This window comes from Panthera tigris, chromosome F3 (genome assembly GCF_018350195.1).
Source record: "Panthera tigris isolate Pti1 chromosome F3, P.tigris_Pti1_mat1.1, whole genome shotgun sequence".
Taxonomy (NCBI): domain Eukaryota; kingdom Metazoa; phylum Chordata; class Mammalia; order Carnivora; family Felidae; genus Panthera; species Panthera tigris.
In genome coordinates this window covers 42,958,202-42,977,509 of record NC_056678.1, presented here as the reverse complement: position 1 = coordinate 42,977,509, position 19,308 = coordinate 42,958,202, and the positions used below count along the sequence as shown (strand labels likewise).

Genomic DNA, 19,308 nt, shown 5'->3' with positions numbered 1-19,308 from the left:
AGGAAGGTGGGCGAAGGGGGCCAGGGTTAGGCCGAGGGACAGTGGCTGAGTCTGAGAAGCCCTCCAAACTCCCGTAGAAAAGGTTGCAGGGATGAGGCTAGGGCAATGGGGCGATGGGTGGGGGTGGAGGCCGGCTGGTGGCTGGTGCCTCCTAACTGCTGAGCTGGGGGACCCGCCTCAGGGAGACCAGGACGTGGTCCTTTGACAGCAGGAACTTAATTCCCTCAGGCACGTAGGCCCGGCCCCCGGCCAGTCCTGCCGGCAACATCCCAGGGCTCTGTCGCCTGACTGGTCCCCTGACCTTCCACAGCAAGGCAGCCTGGCGGCCATGCTGGGTTGCCGTGGTAACTGGCAGCCTCCCAGCTGGGTTGCCTGGGTAACCAGTTAGCTGGTATTGGGGGAGGGGGAGGGGAGCTGGGGGGAATCGGCCTCAAAGAGGCAGAGAAGGACAAGGGCGGGACCAAGACGAAGACAAATCCCTGATGCCCCCAGCACAGCCCTCTCCAGTCTCCCTCATGGGATTGGGAAAGCCCGAGAAAGGCAGGTAGGAAAGGATGTGTTGTTTCCTGCCGTGCAGGTGCGTGCGTGTGTGAGTGTGTGTGTTTTGTGGGATGAATCCTCTTGGCCAATGCAGGACATTTGGAAGATTTGATAGGGCCGGGCAGCATCTCCCAGGCAGCGAGATCCAGAGGGGAGGCCATGGACCAGCCAAACCCCGATCTCAATCCTGGTCCCCCCACCTCCTGGACGATGTCACCTCTTTGAGCTCTAGTTTCCTCATCTGTAAAATGGAGGTGCTAACACAGACCTCCAGGGACATTGTTTGGGACAGTGGCTGTCTCCGTCAGTGGCGGCTTCCCGCTCTCCTTCCGTGCTGATTTTCTATTCCGTGAATGCTTTCCAGCCACCAAGGGCTTGTATCTGGGGCCCCTGCGGCAGGGGATGGGGGCGGGAGGGTTGGAATCCTTGAGGACCCAGAGACGTGACTTTCACCCTCAAGAGTTTACCATCCCAATCTGCTGAGGGCTGGAAGCAAGTTTTTGTAAGTGGGACCGTCTGCAAGAAAGTTTTCAAAGTAAGGCCTAACTGGAAATTGTGACTGCGACCAGTAGAAATACCTTCTCCCACAGAACCGGCCGACACGTCTGTGTTACCCTGACTCTGTGTGGTGCACACCAGCTTCCTGTTAGATTTTCGTTTAGTCTGGCCTGTTTTGTTAAAAAAAAAAAAAAAAAAAAAAGCGTTGGCTTCTCAGGTTGATTTCACGCCCACCGGCGGGTCACCCACTGCCTTCAGCGTGACAAGCGCTGAGAAACACGCTCCCTCAGGTGTGCGTGGGGCCTCGGGCTCCTCTCACCTTCTGGTTGGATCCTCACAGCTCCAGTCGGTGAGGTAACTGAAGCTCAGGGGTCACGTGGCTTGCCCAAGCTCACAGATCAGCGGTTGCTGCACATGCGATTTGCCCAGGGTCACAGAGCCAAGGCTTGACCCGGGGTCTCTGTGGCTCAGGTGCGTGAGGCACCCCTGTGTGTGCTGATCCCGCTGCGGTGAGAGGAGCTGGAGGGTTCTTCTTGGGGAGAAGTTGGGATCTCAGTTCTGCCCGTTGGGATCTCAATGCCCAAAAGGATCTGTCGCAGCCGCCTCGAGGAAACTGAGGGCCCGGAGCCGAGCGCAGAACTCCGTGCGTCTGGTCCGTTGTCACAGGGATGGGAGCGGCTGGGTGACTGAGGAGGGCTGTCGAAAGATGAGACTGAGTCTGAAGCAGCCTGGGTGCTCCCTCAGCATTTGCGAGGGGGTAAGTCTGGGAGGGCGGCGGGCGGCGGGGAGGGAGGCCTGGCTGAACAAGGAACTTTTCTGGTTACTGAGCTGGGCTGGGTAGGGCTGTGAGGAAAGATTCCGTGTCGGGGTCCTGGGGCCATGCCTAAAGTCCTCAGATTTTCTGACAGGAAAGACTTAAGCCAGTCCCCTGAGAAGCCAGCTTTTAATTGTCTACCTCCTGTGCCGCCACAGAAATGATAGTCAGCAGGAGGCCTGCCAAGCGCGGACCTGACCGCAGAGTAGGTTCTGCTGAAGGAGAGCTTAGCACCAGGCGGCTGAGGCTGGGAGTGGCCGGAGAGGGGAGGGCACGAGGGGCTCTGGAATACTCAGGCAGAATCCTACCCGCCCCCCCGCCCCATAAATATTTACTGTGATCAATCCAAGATAAGGCCCGCAATAAGAATCAGGAGCAGGGGGCAGAATCCATACTGCTCGGTTCTGTTCTCAACCCTGCTGTGAGAATTTAGCCTCTCAGTCCCCTCAGAACTTGGTTTCTCCATGTGGAGGGGCTTAGAAGATGGGTGCAGTTCCGTCCCTTCCCACCGCAGACTTTGCCCTTTGCAAACAGAAGCGCGGGCCAGGCATTTATAGCAGAGAGGCACTTCCTTTCCGTTCGGGTGTATTCCCTTTCCAGCTTCCACACGTCACTCCACTGCACAGAAAGCTGCCCAACGCACCAGGTGCCCAAGAGGGGGCTGCGGGGTAGCGTGGTGGGGCCGGTGGCACAAGGCCTGCGGCTCTAGAGGCGATGGGGCAGGGGGCGCCTCGAGCTTGGCCTGTCTCTCTGGGCTGGCCTTTAATTTCTTCAGTACCCACTGATTTGAATGTCAACACTTCCAACGGTAAAAACGAGAACGGTCAGAGGTATCTTGTCCAGGCTCCCGATCTCAGGCTCTTGGTGCCTTTGTAACGGGTCAGGCCAGGCCGGTGGGTGGGTGACCAGGAATTCTGCCGGAACTCGAGTGGGATGGAAGTTTCTGTCCGAGGCTGGGTGAACGGAGGCTGGGGAGATGGGTTCCCAGTAAGGAGAGTCAGTGGCTTGGGATCATACGGGGAGACTGTGCCTTGCCTGAAGATAAACTGATTCACACTGTGAAGCTGCAAGAATAGCCTATAGGGTCCCCCTTGTCGCTGTGCCCGCACGTTCTGCACGTACCCGACAAGCTATATACCATATTCCTTCTAGCTGGTCCAGGGTGACTTTTGGTGCCCTCTTTTTGCGAGGAACCTGCAGTTCTGAGCCAATGGCCACTTACTCAAGACCACATTGAACGGTGGGGGGAGAATCAGAATTAGAATTTGTGGCCGTTTCCACATTTCCTGCCCGAGCCCTCTCCTGACCCCTCGTGTGACCCAAGTTTGAATGCAAATACATTAGCAGTGAGATCATGGAGATGGGGGGAGGGGTAGCTTGTGATTATTCTTTTGGCTCCATTTTGTCGTGGCGCCCCCCCCCCCCCAACAGTCATGGCTCATTCGTGGCCGCTCAGGACCGCCCGGCTGGCCTCCTCTCCCTAGGGGCCCGGACCCTGTGTCCTGGGAGAGGTGGGGGGGGAGGGGGGGCTGCCACTACCTGGGGCAGTGGGGTGGGGGGTGGTGTGCATGTGTTATTAGCATGTTCGTGTGCATATAGGGAGGGACCGTTGGCCGCTCCTGGTCTGACCAAGGGGCCCTTCAGATCATGCAGAAAGCAAGCCACCAAACTGCTGAGGCAGAGGCTTGGAGGCTGAGCTGGGCTGGAGGGGGAAGGAGAGAGTGCCGGTCCTTACCACTCCCTCCTCCACACACAGCCGAAGGGAGGTGGGGGGTTGTTACCTAACGGGGCCAGTTCCTCCAGCAGTCATACATGGCTTCCTTTTGTGGCACAGGCCTTGTCTGAGTCCAGAAACCCTCTGTCCTCATTCAGGCCCAACCTAACCCTCCAGCAGCAGCCTGCAAAGTGGGCTTGACCCGTTCCTTTCTTTTCCCCTGTCTGCTGCTCCCGAATGTTTCCACCCGGCCCCGGTATCCTTATCACGGGGCTCACTTTGTGGGACCACTGGCTCTGTAGGACTTGTACTGTGGGTGAGGCTGGACCACGGGCAGAGCGCATACAGGCTTTGATGGGGGGATAAACAGGGAGACCCCGCAGACCCGCCTCGGGGCGGCAGATCCCCCATGGGACGAAAGCAGGAAGACGAAGGAGAGACCAAGAGCTCTGGGGGAACAGATGGAGAGTGTGTGCCTTTCGATGGGCCGCCTCCGGCCAGCTGTTCTGGAGGCCCAGCAGGTGAGCCACAGCGACACAGAGAGCGCCCAGACCCCAGAAAAGACTTTGTTGGATCTGAACGGGAAGCATCTCGGTTGGGCCCGGCGTCTTCCAAATCTGGTGTTGTCAGGACCAAGGCCAAGTTATCAACACTTACACTTATTAAGTTATATGTATTTTTAAAGTGTCTTTTATTGGTTGAAACAGCCAGTTGGAAAGAGAAGTGGTTCTGAAATGTTGTCATTCACATATGTCCTTCCCTCTGATAAATTTGTGTCTCCCCACGGCGATTAGCACACTGCCGTGAACCAGCGGGTACTTGATCGTACCTTCCCCCACCTTCCCCGGGCAGTATGCTTGGGGATGCGGCAACTTGCAAGGCGGTAAGATGCGAAGCTGCTCTCAGCCCAAAGCTTTGGGTGGGCTGAGACCTCAGATCTCCCCACTTTCCGGCTCAGAGCCGGGATTGCTGTCTCCCAGCCATCGGCCGAAGGATTTGTAGGTAGAGTTTGATGTCACCTTTTGCATCCTTCTCTGCGTTTCTCCTTGGACGCATGGCTTTGTCCCTCGTGCTGGGGCGCTCAGATGATGCAGATAAGGTGCTGGCCCACAGTTTAGTTTGGGTTAGGCAGTGCTGAGCCTCTTTCATTCTTTTTGAGGATGACTGTGTATTTTTCATATTTCTTCGAGAAGGAGCAAGCTCTTTTCAGCCAGCTTAGAGGAGTTCATCACTCCCGCAAGAACCTTGCCGGATGACAAGTCAGGGGAAGGGGATGGCCGCAGAAGCTCATTTGCATATTTCCCACAAGCCTGCCTTTGGCTCAATTTCTCAGCCATCCCGGGCAGGTTGTAGTCTGGGCATTGCTGTCATTTTTCTCTCCGTCACATGCGCCAGAATCTGTGGGCAGGTCCAGGCTAAATGTAGCTCATTATAAACACTGTACTCGGGTGTCAGAGTCTGTTTTTTCTAGACTGGGAGACCCAGACAGGAGAGCGACCCGGAGTCTCAGCTTTGGAAGCAACCTTTCATTTGGTCCAGCCCCCCTCCCAGATAGCAGTCACCTTCCCAGACGCATGATCACTGTATTCCCCAGTGACTAGGAGCACTCCCGTGTGAAGCAGCCTTGGGCCCTGGTAGACGGCTCCAACGTGTAGCCTTCCTTAATGCTGATCTCAAGTTGGTCTTCTACCCTTTGGTAAACTTGTCTCGATCCTTTGGTTTCAAGAGTCAGGCAAGCGTGGAGAGACATTAGGACACAGTAGGAAAAACCTAGGCTCTGGGGTCCTCTGCCTCGGCCTGCACTTGACTTCACGCTCGCCAGCTGTGTGACCCTGGTTGTAATCCTAACCTCTCTGAGCCTTAGTTTTATGCACCTGTAAAATAAGAATAGTGATGGCACTTACCTCATAGGGTTGTTGAGAGGATTAAGCCAATTATCACATGTAAAAAGCTTAGAACAGGGCCTGGCAACTGGAAGTCACTTGGCACATGGTAGCTTTCATTCTCTTAAAATAAACTGTCTAGAATTGAACACAATACTCCAGATAGGGTCTATTCAACAGGACTCCGATGCCCCCTACTTGACAATCTATTTCTTTTTTTTTTTTAACGTTTATTTATTTTTGAGACAGAGACAGACAGAGCATGAACGGGGGAGGGTCAGAGAGAGGGAGACACACAGAATCCGAAACAGGCTCCAGGCTGTCAGCACAGAGCCCGACGCAGGGCTCGAACTCACGGACCGCGAGATCGTGACCTGAGCCGAAGTCAGACGCTTAGCCGACTGAGCCACCCAGGCGCCCCTTGACAATCTATTTCTATGACCTCAGACTAAGTTTGTGAGTCACTGCTGTTTAAATTGAGCTCACTGTGCTGGAATCCTCAGGTTATTTTCCCGCGGACAGCTGTTTAGACCTCCTCTCTCCTACATAAATGATGTGATGTGTGAGTTAGCGGGAAGTCTTTTCTCTCTCACTGGGTCACTTTTACTCTTCTCCGTTCATCCCGATGCACTTGCTTATCAAGTGAGCTGAGCATGTACGGTCGGGGCCTTCCTTACCTCCAGATCCAGCTCTGACACTTCCCAGGCCTACAGGGCAAGGGACGCAGGTGCCCCAGGCATATCCAGAAGGCCTGGTTTCAAGGCAAACCTCTGAGACCCTCCAAATCTTTGCTCTTCGTGAACCAGCAGCGTCGACATCATCTGAGAGTTTGTTAAAAATGTGGAATCTCAGGCCTCACTTCCAACCTACTGAATAAAAATCTGCGTTTGGCAGGATCCCCCGGGTGACTCATACGTACATTGAAATTTGCAAAGTACTGCCCTGCATTACTCAGCCTGGGGTAGGAAGGAGGGTCACGGGGGGAAGAATCCTGTCTTCCAAGATCTCACAATGAGTCCTACTGACCAGGCTCCTAGGGACAGACATAAAACTATTTCTAAGATAGTCTGTGTTCTCTGTCTGCCTCTTGGCATGCCAATAATACGGTTTTTCTAAAACACTCATGCACTTTAGGAAAACATAGATTGTGCACTTCCCCCATTTTCTTAGTAACATGCTCTTGAGCATACTTCAAAACCTGGGGCTTGTATGTACAGTTAGAATCTTGTTGATGTGACATGTGGGGTTTTACATTTACGAGCTATATCGTTTTGTTGACGTGAGGCCCTTATTCCGGTATATGGAATGCTGATTCTGCCGTAGGTGTGTTAGCCGCCCAGCCTGGCTTTGTCAGTAGCAAATCTGGTAGCCTCGCCTTCTGAGGCTTTGTGCCAACTGTGGATGAACACGTGGAACACAAAAGGATCGCAACAGACCTCTGTGGCACACCATCAGAGACTCATTCCTTGCCTGTGCCTGGGCCTCCACCTCATCAAGTTGGTCTATGGTGTCATGGTCTTGGTCTGTGGTCTATGTGCCAGGCATTAGTATTTTAAAAGCTCTCTGGGTGGGGCGCCCGGGTGGTTCAGTCAGTTAAGTGTCCAACTCAGGTCACCATCTCGCAGTTTGTGAGTTCGAGCCCCACGTCGGGCTCTGTGCTGACAGCTCAGAGCCTGGAGCCTGTTTCAGATTCTGTGTCTCCCTTTCTCTCTGCCCCTCCTCTGCTTGCACTCTCTCTCTCTCTTTCTCAAAAATAAATGAACATTAAAAAAAAAAATAGGGGCGCCTGTTTGGCTGAGTCAGTTAAGCGCCCGACTTTGGCTCAGGTCATGATCTTGTGGCTTGTGAGTTCGAGCCCCGTGTCGGGCTCTGTGCTGACAGCTCGGAGCCTGGAGCTTGCTTCGGATTCTGTGTCTCCCTCTCTCTTTCTGCCTCTGCCCCGCTCATGCGTGCTCGCTCTCTCTCAAAAATAAATAAACACTAAAAATAAAAAAAATAATAAAAGCTCTCTGGGTAATTCTGGTGTGAAGGCAGGATTGAGAACCGCTGGGCCAGATTACCTCTGACATGCATGCTCCTCCCCTCTGACCTCAGAGGCTCCCTGATGCCTGGTAGGCATCTTCTGGGGGCTCTGGTCCCCAAGCCTGAGGTCTGCTGGCTAAGGTCCATGGAGAAAGGGCCTGGCTGGCTGGTGTAGCACAGCGACCGGGCACTGGGCATGCCATGCAGGACTACAGGGCACTCCTGTCTTCCCCAAATCCCTGGGAGAGGACGTGGGGTGGCTGCTGTCAGCCACGTGCTCTCCTGCCCTTCTCGGGACAAAAGGATCATCTTTTGGTTGGACACCAAGCTCTGATGTGAGCTTCTTTCCTGTGTTTCTGAGCTTGCGGTGTAAGGAGAATAGCCAGCCAAAGGCCCCCGTAAGTCAGTTTCAGCCTAAGTCAGTCAAGATGGCTCCCTGCCTGCTTCCTCTCTGTGCCCCGCGTTTCTGTCCTCCTCTCACTCAGGAGGTGACAGCACCTCTGAGCCTTCTCTTGCAGCTCTTTCCCCTCACCCCCCACCCCCACCCCCCACAGGCCCAGGGCTGCCCCATGTGGGAGCTGCAGCAGCTCCCAGGAACCTTTGCTCACAGACACACGAATGCACGCAGACCCCCCTGACTTGGCACTGGGGGGTCGGAGCACCTGCTTACCCAGCTGGCTCATCTGGGGCAAGACCGGCTTCTACCCCGGGGCTCAGGATGTTGCTGTAAGCATCCCTTCCCTGCTTCTGCGGTAGGAGTGTGTCCAAGATCTGTGTTATCTCGTCCTGTCCCCTTCCTCCCCACAGTCGCCGCTGGGTCCCCAAGTGTCTCTGCAGTGGGCTCGTTAATTGGCGCTTCAGCTGGCTGATTGACTCTAATGCGGGTGAACATTTATTTACCCCAGCAGCCGCCTCTCAGACAGCCGTTAATTGCAGGCACGAGAGAGACAATAATTATGGGATAATGGGTGGCTTTTGTGTGAGTCCTTCTCCTTGCACTGAGTCAGCAAACACGAGGGTTTGTTTCCTAACATTCAGCTACCCTGCTGAGGAGATGCTGCAGCCCTGCTCACTCCACCCCTGTCACATCCAGGGGCCTCCCCTCAACCTGGGGTTTTGTCCCTGGGTGACAGAGAGCATGTCCCTATCTTCAAAATGTCGCCTCCTAATTCCCATGCAGTCGTGACCCCGTTTTTAGGATTTGTGAGGTTGAATTGGTGCCTTTTTGGAAAGTCACACCTGCTTTTTCGAGAAGGGTGTAAGTGAATGCTAAAATGTACGCCTTATTCCACTGGCCCTTCCTCGTCTCTGTATTTCACAGTTGTAGTTAGCGTGTGGCCATCGTCCTGTGTCACGCGTTGTTTTGTGTATAACGTTATTTTACACAGATACTTCCAGGTATGCCAATGGCCCATACATTTGTCATTTTAAATAGCTATAAATAATTCCGTCAGGTTACTTCATTACTGGAGTGCTCTTCTCTTATTACTGGGAATTTGGGTTGTTTCCAATTTGTTGCTCTTATGAATAGCTGTGCTATGAACATCTTTGTATGTTACTGATTTTTTTCCCCCCAGCTATTTCCCAGCGGGGTGAAGTGAATTATGAGTCATATAGATCTGGCACAGTGCTGAGAAGAGCTGAGGTGGGGAGGAAGCTGGAGTCTGGGGGGGGCAGGCAGGGGATGTTCAACTGGTTCCCTCCCTTCCTTGGCCCAAAGTACAGTTCCTCCGCGCCTCTGTCTCACCCATCTCTAGTGTGACCCTGGCTCCAACTTGCCCAGTAACAGCCCAAGTTAGTGAAATAGAGGCCTTGTCCTCTGGTTCGCTATCGATCTCCCCAAAATGTAGTGGCTTAGAGCAGTAATGTATTGTTACCTCTCAGGGTTCTCTGGGTTACCGGGCTCAGCGGGGGCTTGCCTGGGTGTCTCCTGCCCTTGTAGTCATCTGAAGGCTGGACTGGGCCAGACAGGCAAGGTGGCTTCTTACCCGGCTGTCATTGGTGCCAGGGGAATTCAGGAGAGGGAGAGGTCACTTCTGGCTGAGGCCATGAGGCCAGACCCCATGGAAGGCGTGTGTGTGTGTGTGTGTGTGTGTGTGTGTGTGTGTGTGTGTGTGTCTGGGGCTGTTAACAGAGCACCTACATGTAGCCTCTTCCCGTGGCCTGGACTTGCCTTGGGGACGTGGCAGCTGGTTCCAAGAGGGTGAGTGTCCCGGGAAAGTATTCCAAGAGATCCACGTGGAAGCTTCAGGCTTTTTTTTTTTTTTTTTCTTTTCAACCTTTTTTCTTTTGTTTTCTTTATTTATATTTAAAAAAATTTTTTTTAAATGTTTTTATTTATTTTTGAAGGAGAGAGAGACCGAGCGTGAGCAGGGGAGGAGCAGAGAGAGAGGGAGACATAGAATTTGAAGCAGGCTCCAGGCTCTGAGCTGTCAGCACAGAGCCCGATGCGAGGCTCAAACTCACAAACCGTGAGATCATGACCTGAGCCGAAGTCGGACGCTCAGCCGACTGAGCCACCCAGGTGCCCCTTCTTTATTTATATTAAAGTTTATTTATTTTGAGAGAGAGAGAGAGAGCATGAGCAGGGGTGGGACAGAGGGAGAGAGAGAGAGAGAGAGAGAGAGAGAGAGAGAGAGAATCTCAAGCAGGTTCCGTGCTGTCAGTTCCCATCTCAGGAATCATGAGATCATGACCTGAGGCGAAATCAAGAGTCTGCCGCTCAACCCCAACCGACTGAGCCACCCAGGCGCCCCAGAAACTCTTTTCTTAAAGTAATCTGTACGCCTAACGTGTGGCTCGAACTCACAACCCCGAGATCGAAAATCACATATGCTCCACTGACTGAGCCAGCCAGGCACCCCTTGGGGTTTCTTATGCCCAAACCTCAGAATTCACACAACCCCACTTCTGTTACATTCTGTGGGTCCAACCGAGAGCCGCAGACCTGCCCTGATGCCCAGGGAAGGAACAGACTCCACCTCTCAGGAGAGGATCAGCAGAGAATTTGCATCACCTTTGTTCCTCCCGCCCTGGAAAGAAAACTACTGGTCTCTCATGAATCCCCTGCGTGGCTGCCTCTGGAGAGGCGGCAAGAAACCCCACCCCTTCATTTCCATTCCAAATCCAGCCCTTCACGAGGCACGGAAGCCATGTGACCTCTTCTCAGAACCTTCCTGAGGCCCCCACAGAAGTCCTAGCTCTCTTCCTGCATCTGGCCTCCCTCCCCCTTTCTAGTCTTTGGTCGCGCTGTCTCACACAGCTCTCAGCACATCCTGGCACTAAGTTACTTATGGGCTTGGCTTGCTAGGTTGTAAACTCCTGCTTGAAGGCAGGCACTCTGTCCTTGTTCATCTCCACACCTACCCTCAAGACCTAGCGACTGGCATGAAAAGGGGCCTCCATAAATTCTCTTTCCTTCCCCCTTTTCACACATCGGACACTCCACTGTCTGTTGAATGGACGACTCGATTATCTTATTGGAAGGCAGGGGGCGGGGAGGAGGACAAACATTTACTGAACACTCAGTGTGCGCACTTACCGGCACTGGCTAGGAGCTTATACTTATAAATTATCTTAATTTTTACAGCAAGCTGGGAAGGACGTGGTAGTATCCCTGTTTTGCAGATGATGAAGGTGCGGTGGGGAGATGTTATGTGGTGTGTCCAAGGTGACATCGTTGGGTCTCATGGTTAAAAAGTTGTAGAGCCGTGGGGCACCTGGGTGGCTCAGGAGGTTGAGCGTCCGACTTGGGCTCAGGTCATGATCTCACGGTCCGTGGGTTCGAGCCCCGCGTCGGGCTCTGTGCTGACAGCTCAGAGCCTGGAGCCTGCTTTGGATTCTGTGTGTGTGTCTCTCTCTCTCTGCCCCTCCCCTGCTCAAGCTCTGTCTCCGTCTCTCTCAAAAATAAATAAACATTAAAAAAATTTTTTTGTTTTAAGTTGTAGAGCTGCGATGGAAACCTAGGTCCTTGGGAACTTAGGGCAAATCTTCTCTCCTGGACCCTTAACCTCTTGGAAGCTCAGTTTCATCACCTGTAAAACGGGGTGGACAATAGTTGTTTGTCATTTGGACGGAAGGAAGACCTGTAGAATATCCTGTGCTCGGTGTAGAGCGGGCACATACTCCACATTACCCATCGTGGTATGACTTCTTGCTCTCAAGGGTTTGGCAAACACTATACATTCGGGATGGCTTTCTGGCCAGTGACGGTTGATGGAGCTGCCCCGCTAGGTCTCTGGGTGTGTGCGTTGTTCACCGACACAACGCGTAATCACTCTGGTACACGCTTCCAGATTACATCCTTCCCTCCCTGTGGAGCACGCTCACAGCCCTTTCCCGTGGACTGTCCTCCAGCGGGCAGCCTCTCACCTTCTTTCTAATCGCCCTGCAGACGGCCAGGACCCAGTCACCCAGGTGGCCTCCCTTAACCACAGCCAGGCCCGGGGAGCCCATCTTCCCCCATTAATTGCTGTTGTTTGCTCCTTGAAAATTAATCCCAACAAGGACCCATTCATTCATTCTCTTTCTTTTTCCTCATCCTCATTCTCGCTTGCTCCCCTCACCTCTCCGCTCTGATTCCATTTGGGGGTCTCTCTCGGTCTCACCACACGCAAGGACCCTGTTCAGGATGAGTGTGCAGTGGGAGCCTTCCACCGGATGAGTTATGATATGGCCTGGAGACGAGACTACGGCACTGGGAAGGGGGTTTCGTGGTAGAGCTAGGGACAGCAGTAATTTACGTCTTTCCTTTCCTGATGCCCTTCCCTCTTACTGCTTTGGCTCTGGCCTCATCATTCTCTGGCTCGAGATGCTGCCTGGGAAGGGAGAGCTGGCTAGTCTCGGCGTCCGTTAGTCTGGTCTGGTCCTCTGTCCCTTCATTCCAAGGCCAGGCCTCTCTTCCACTCCCCTGCCTGGCTACCGATATAGAACATGGAGTGGCCAGAATCACAGAAGGCAGAGGGGGTTGGATTTTTTTTTTTCCTTAACTCTTCTCACACCCTTCCCTCCAAAGATCCAAACTGAAAAGTCTGGGAGTCCAGAAAGACGTGAGCTTCTTAGAATTCTTTCCTCCTAGCGCTGGTCATTTGGGAGAGCAGCATACTCAGGGGAGGTGAAATGGAATCCACCCCAGCAAACCGCCTGCCAGGAGCCATGGAGGAAGCCTCTCCAGACCCCACTCTCTTCATCTCTCTGGTCCAGCATCAGCAGGGGCTCCTCTCAGACCGTTGCTAGCTTTTGTGATTCTGGTCCAGTCTGATTCTGTTCCTGGACGCCTGGAGTCCCACAAATCTTCAAGCGCAGAAAAGCATTTCGTGCACCCATGAGGGTTTGCAAATGTATGTCCTTCATGCTGACAAGCCCACGGTGGGGAGAAGTAGAGGGAAGAAAGTAGAGCTACGTGTAAGCTGGTCCGCTGGTGATTCTGCGAAAACACTTTCTAACACATGCACGTGCACGCGCACACGTGCCCCTTCCTTGGGGTCTGGCCTGATGGCCCTAGCCAGAAATGACCTCTCTTTCCACTGAATTCCTCTGGCATCAATGACTCAGAACACTTAACAGAAAATCTATGGGGTTTTTTTTAAGTTTATTTATTTATTTTTGAGAGAGAGGGAGAGATTGAGAGAGAATGTGCAGAGTGAGAGGGAGAAAGAGAGAGAGAGAGAGAGAGAGAGAGAGAGAGAGAGAGAGAGAGAATCCCAAGCAGGCTCCACGCTGTCAGTGAGAAACCTGATGTGTGGCTCGAACTCACAAAACATGAGATCACGACCTGAGCCGAAATCGAGAGTCGGATGCTTAACCAACTGAGCCACCCAAATCTGTGCTTTTAGGGGCACCCGGGTGACTCGGTTGGTTGAGCGTCCAACTTCGGCTCCGTGCGTGACCCCACGGTTATGTGAGTTCAGGCCCCGTGTCGGGCTTTGCACCAGCAGCGAAGAGCCTGCTTCAGATCCTCCCTCTCCCTCTCGCTCTCTGCCCCTCCCCCACTCACACTCTCTAAGAGAAATAAATAAACATTTTTTAAAAAATCTACGCTTTTGGTTGTAGGGTGGTAGTAGATCCTGTTGGACTAATACACTGGGGATGGATTGTAGAAGGCCTTGTATTTTGAGCTAGGAAGTGTATCCTCTATCCCGTAGGCATGGAGATACGATGAAGGCCCGTGAGTCAGGGCGTGGTAGAATCCGCATCTGGAGAGAGCAGGGAGACAAATTCAGGAGCACACGTTCATCTCCAGGGCAGTGGGACTGGGGATAACATGGCTCAGGCAGGTCGCTGGGTCATGTTTAATCTCTACTCATGTATACTCATGTTTAATTTAGACTATATCATGGACAGGGAAGATTGATTGGTTATGGGGCTTTCTTTTTTTTTTTTTTTTTTAATGAGTATTCATTTTTTTCCATTTGAATCCAAGTTAGTTAACATGTACTGTAATAATGATTTCAGGAATAGATTCAGTGATTCATCCCTTACCTATAATACACAGCGCTCATCTCAACAAGTGTCCTCCTTAATGCCCATCCCCCATTTAGCCCATCCCCCCACCCAACAGCCCTCCAGTGACCCTCAGTTAGTTCTCCGTATTTAAGAGTCTCTTATGGTTTGTCTCCCTCTCTGTTTTTATCTTATTTTTGCTTCCCTTCCCTTATGTTCATCTGTTTTGTTTCTTCAATTCCATATATGAGTGAAGTCATGTGAGATTTGTCTTTCTCTGACTTATTTCGCTTAGCATAATTCACTCTCGTTCCATCCATGTTGTTGCAGGTAATGGGGGTTTCTGATGACATACTCAGAGCTATTTCAGGGGCTCAGGAGGTGAGGTTGGGAATCCAAGACCTAGGGTAAATCTTCAGGGATAGAGTTGAGTTGGTGACTGGAGGCAAAAGCATTATGGGTAGGGCGTAGGGGACCAGATGAAGGATTAGGTGGCAGGACCCCTTAGAAAGCCCTGCCTGACACTAGAGAAGTTTACATTGAATCATCCCCATATGTGAGGGCTTTTGCCCTGGAACACCTTAGAGGTACTTCTTAGCTGAGGCCAGGTGACAGAGGACTGTGGTAGAACGGTGGCCATGGTGCGGGTCGAGGGAGGATTGAAGGAAGGTACAGATGTCATATTGGCCCCATTACCCCCATTACATGCTCAGAATAGATGGCCCTTCCATTCTCCCTGGGGGCTCAGCCCTTACTGCCCAGATAGAAAAGGGGGAGGAGGGAATGACATGGCTCCTTGTCTATCAGCTTTCTCTCAAGGTCACTTTTGTCTTCCCTCGTCGAAACTGGCACCATATCCCTGGCACTGCCGTCCCTGGAGCTGTGATCCCCAGTCGCTCTGGCAGAGAGCAGAGAAGGGTGTAGCTGCCTACTGAAGCTTCAAAGATGCACTTGAGAGACGGGCTCGTCCTCCAGACTGTCCCCTAATCCTGAAAAATAGCCTTCCCCCACCCCCTCTTGCCAAGAGAGGCCTTCTCTAGAGCCTTTCTCGGGTCGGGGAGGAAGGGAAGGACTCCGTTCAAGGGGCCCAGCCCGGGTGTCTGTACATTGAGGGGAGTTGTCTGCATGCTGGGCAGAGGCCAAGCTAAACACCCCCCTACCAGCTGCCCCAGCCATCCTGTTTTCCTGGCCTGGCTGGGAATGGGGGCTGGGGGTGGGCCGTAGGTTAACCCTTGAGAGGCCAAGGGGAAGGAAGGAGTCCAGGGGGGCGGTGTCTCTGTCTGATTCCTAGGTAGGTGGTCTCATCAAGACCGAGTCCAGAGCCGGCCTCCGGTGGTGATCTTATGAGGAGTGTCAGTGTGTTTCATAGATAATTACAGAAGTTCTTCGGGTGGTCAGGGTCTTTGAGTCGCGCCTTTTCTCGGCACAGAGTTGGAAGAGTTCACTGAGCAGCATGAAAGGGAGTTTTGTTCCCACCCACCTTGTGGCCTGCCCCACCTGACTCCGCCCTCTGAGCTGGGGGTTTGTGTTAGCCTCGCTGTTTGTCCTGGTCTCCTGTCTGGGAGCAGGCTTGCTTGGGGGGAGCTTTTTCAGGGTCCCCGGGGTGCAGCATGTCTAGTCCATTCTGCCTGCTTCCCCGCATGCTTCCAGGGAAGGTTCTGAATTCTCTTCCTTCCCCTGCCAGTCAGCATCCTATCACTTTTAGGTCTTTTGTGTCTCAGACCCAGAGAGAAGTGGCTCCAGACTGGACCTTGTCAGAACTCAAAAGCTCAGAGGGACCTTACAGTTTTTAACAGGCTGGCTGAGAACTCTTTGTCTATCAAGAGCAAGATGAGGGGCGCCTGGGCAGCTCAGCCGGTGAAGCGGCCGACTTGGGCTCAGGTCATTATCTCACGGTTCATGGGTTCGAGCCCCGCATCGGGCTCTGTGCTGACGGCTCGGGGCCTGGAGCCTGCTTCGGATTCTGCGTCTCCCTCTCTCTCTGCTCCTCCCCTGCTCACACTCTGTCTCTCTCTCTCAAAATAAATAAAGATTTTTAAAAAATTATAAAAAAAAAGAGCAAGACGAGTGGACATCACTTAAGTTTTTAAGGGAGTTCATTGCCAGTGAAACCCTGGGCTTGCCAACAGAACAATCCGCCTTTGACCTCTGAGGCCCCTGAACTTGCCCAGTCTGGAGGTGGGTCCCTAACTCTTGGTCCCCGAGTGACAGGAGAATAGGGCCAAGGAGGCCCCTCCCTGTAGGACCAGCCGGTTGCGTTACTTTCACCACACCCTTGAGGGTCAAGCCCTGGGCTGCCCGGCAGGGAGAGAGGCGGTCTCTGGGCCTCAGAAACAGGGCTCCTGTCTGGACATTGGCACTTCCATAAGATGTATAACTTCAGCTCACGCACTATCTGCTGAGCCCCAATTGTTTATCGCCTGAGGACCCAGACCAGTAACATAAGGCTTCTTTGGGTTCTGTGAAGGCACAGTGAAAAATAGTCAACGTGTGTGAAAAGCTCTGCAAATGTCAGAGATTATTATTATTTTTTTAAATGTTTATTTTCGAGAGTGTGTGTGTGCAAGCAAGGGAGGGGCAAGGTGGGGGGGACAGAGGATCTCCAGGCTGACAGCAGCGAGCCTGATACGGGGCTCGAACTCACGAACTGTGAGATCATGACCTGGGCTGAAGTCGGACACTTACGCCACTGAGCCACCCGGGCTCCTCTTGGGGATTATTATTAATGTTATGACTCACAGGAGAGGCCGAGAAGCCCCGCTAGCCCACAGCTGCCTCCCTGTGGGAGTGAAGGAGAAGGAGCCATGTGGTGGGACTTCCGTGCTCCTCTGAGTTGGGCCAAGCCCTGGATGGGGAGAGAAACCCCAGTCATCCCACAGATACAAATCCTAGGCCCAGATCACGCCTCCCCGCCCTGTCCCTTCTTTCCTCTTCTTCCTCATTCCTCCTCCTCCTGGCCAGCCTGTCCCGCTTCCCTCTGATGGAGCTGGGGGCGCCTCGGCTCTCCCAGGCAGGGGGCCTCTGTGTGTCCCGACCAGTTGGTCCTTTGCCTTATCCTTACTGGGGCTGGCTTGCAGAGCCTGGCAGAAACCTGCCTCCTCCTTCCTAGGTGTGGCAGGAACTCTCCTTTATGGGAATGATACCTTGCGTTTATAGAGCGGCGCTTCCTCCGGGAGCCCGGAGCACTTCTCCTTCCGTGCACGCTCCCCACGCTCTGGAGGTACAGGCTGAGAGAGAGGATCTTCGCAGCAGCTCGGGGACTGAGGCTCAGCGGTGTGCAATGGCTTGCCTTGGGTGGTGCGGCCAGCAAGTGGCAGAGCCCGGATCTGAGTTTCAGAGTCAGGGCTGCCCCAGGATTAGTGGGAGGGCCCCAGAGCATCAGTGAGGGTTTTGTGGGGCCACTGCCTCTGTGCCTGAAGGGTCAGTGTTCACCGCCACCCCCCCCCCGCCCCCCATCGATGCCTGCTTGCTCCCTGGCTTTGGTGTGGGTTGACACCCAGGTAACCTTGGGCCTTGTGGCCCCTGAAGGTCAGTGAGAGTGAGGAGGTGGGAGGCGGTCACCTTGTGACCGCCCAGCATGGGCATGAATATGGAACAGGCACCTTGGATGAATACTTAGTGAACCCTGGGTCCCCTTCAGCGGTGTGCCCCCAAAGGGCTCCGGGCTGGCTCCTCCGGCTCCCTTGATTGGCCCCTCGGTCTGAGGTGGAGCCTCCCTTCTGGCACTCCGCCCTCAGGAGGCAGGTGGATCAGTCCACTGTATCTCTTCCAGGAGGAGGCAGCTAGCAGGTAGGAAAGGGACCTTCTGGGCCATGTGGTGAGTCCGGGAGCTGCCTCCCACACACCCTTCCTGGGCTGGGAAGGGCTGGGAACTCCCCCTGGGAACACTGGGCTGGGAACACAGTGGCTGGGGCCACTGGAGGTGCGGGACTGTGGGAGCAGGGGTGGGTGGTTGGGTGACTGGTGACCCGGATTATATGTTCCTGGGGGCCTCTGGAACCTTCCCTGCTCCATCTTTTCTCCCTCAATCCCTACTGCTGCTTTCTCCTTCTTTCTTTCTCCTTCTCTCTAATCTTTCTCTGACTCAGTTATTTCCTCGGCAGATTTGAGCCCTGGAATGTGCCAGGTCTGGTGCTCTCCCCTTGTCCTTCTGCCCTTCCCGAGGACTTCTCCAGGCACCCGGTACCTTCTCTCCCTCTCCTTTCTGAATTCTCCCTCCCTTTCCCCCTCCATCTTCTCTCTCTCCCCTTGAGCCCTGTGATCAGAAGCACCAGGAAGTGCTAAGGGAAGGACCATCGTAGGAGGTAGCTGTTTGCCTAAGGCGGGGTTGGCTGCAGCCTGGGCCCCTGGGCTGGGCTGGGCTGGGCTTCAGCACCGGCTTGGGTGCTTGGCTCTTCTGGGGCCTTCCTTCCCATACCTTCTTCCTTCTCCCCTCCTCCCCTTCTCTACTCTGGCATCTCCTGGGGGCAGAAAGGCAAGAAGGCATTTGCCCCAGCCGTCACAGACGCTGCTTTGTAGAGATGCTATTTCTTTTCCACACCCCAGGGTAGTGGGAGGCTGAATTCAATATGGGGTTGGAAAAACTCCTAGTTTTCAGGTCCGGCCCAAGGTGGTCTGGGGAGGAGGGGAAGTGCTGAATTTTGCCTCTGAAGATTGAGTGTGGCTCCTCCCCTACCTTGTGGTAGAACCTCGAGAGGGTTGCTTTCTTCTACGTAGTAATGGCCCTACCCCTGTCCAAGGATCTGGCCATAGAAGATGAGGTGTAATGTATTCAATAGTGTACAATAATCTCCAAGTACCCAAGCTCCAGTGTTTCTTCACTCAGCTCACGGCCCATCTCGTATCAGACATCCCTCCAGTTCCTTCTAACCTTCTGATTATTTTACGTAAATCCTACTCAGCTTATCATTTCATCTGTAAAGGTAGAGACTCTTTTTGTTTTGTTTTATTTCTTTATTGTTTAAAAATTTATTTATTTAAATTCAAGACAGTTAACACATGGCATAGCAAAAAGATCGGGACTCTTAAAGAGATATATCATTATCGCACCTAAACAGAAATAACAATTCCGTAATGTGATAAAATACCTAGTTGGTATTCATAGTTTTCTGATTAATCATGTACGTGTTTTTCCTCTTTTCTTTAATTTGGCTCCAAATAAGTCCATAGAAATTGTGATTGGTTGTTACAGATTTTTAAGTCACTCTCAATTATGTTCTTTTGCTCTTTCCTTCTCTCTTGCCATGCTTTGCTAAAGAAACTGGGTGGTTTGTCCTGTAGAGTTTCACCGTCTGGATTTGGCCCATCGCATCAATATCATGTCATTTAACGTACTCCGCTGTCCCCGTATTTCTTGTATGTGTAGTTACATTTAGTGTTGAATCAAATCCAGCTTC

General features: G+C 53.0%; 1 protein-coding gene across 14 annotated transcripts in view; it reads left to right on the top strand.

Annotated features, from left to right (window-relative positions):
* The first annotated feature begins 424 nt into the window (after positions 1 to 424).
* The window catches only part of PLEKHA6 (pleckstrin homology domain containing A6), a 111,343-nt gene continuing 92,459 nt past the window's right edge, over positions 425 to 19,308 (top strand). For all 14 annotated transcript variants that reach the window (XR_006213762.1, XR_006213761.1, XM_042975524.1 and 11 more), the window contains exon 1: positions 425 to 544. Coding sequence is in view for 12 of the 14 variants with exons in the window: in XM_042975524.1 (XP_042831458.1) it covers positions 483 to 544 (62 nt within the window). In the remaining 2 variants the exon portion in view is untranslated. The remainder of the gene's footprint in view (positions 545 to 19,308) is intronic.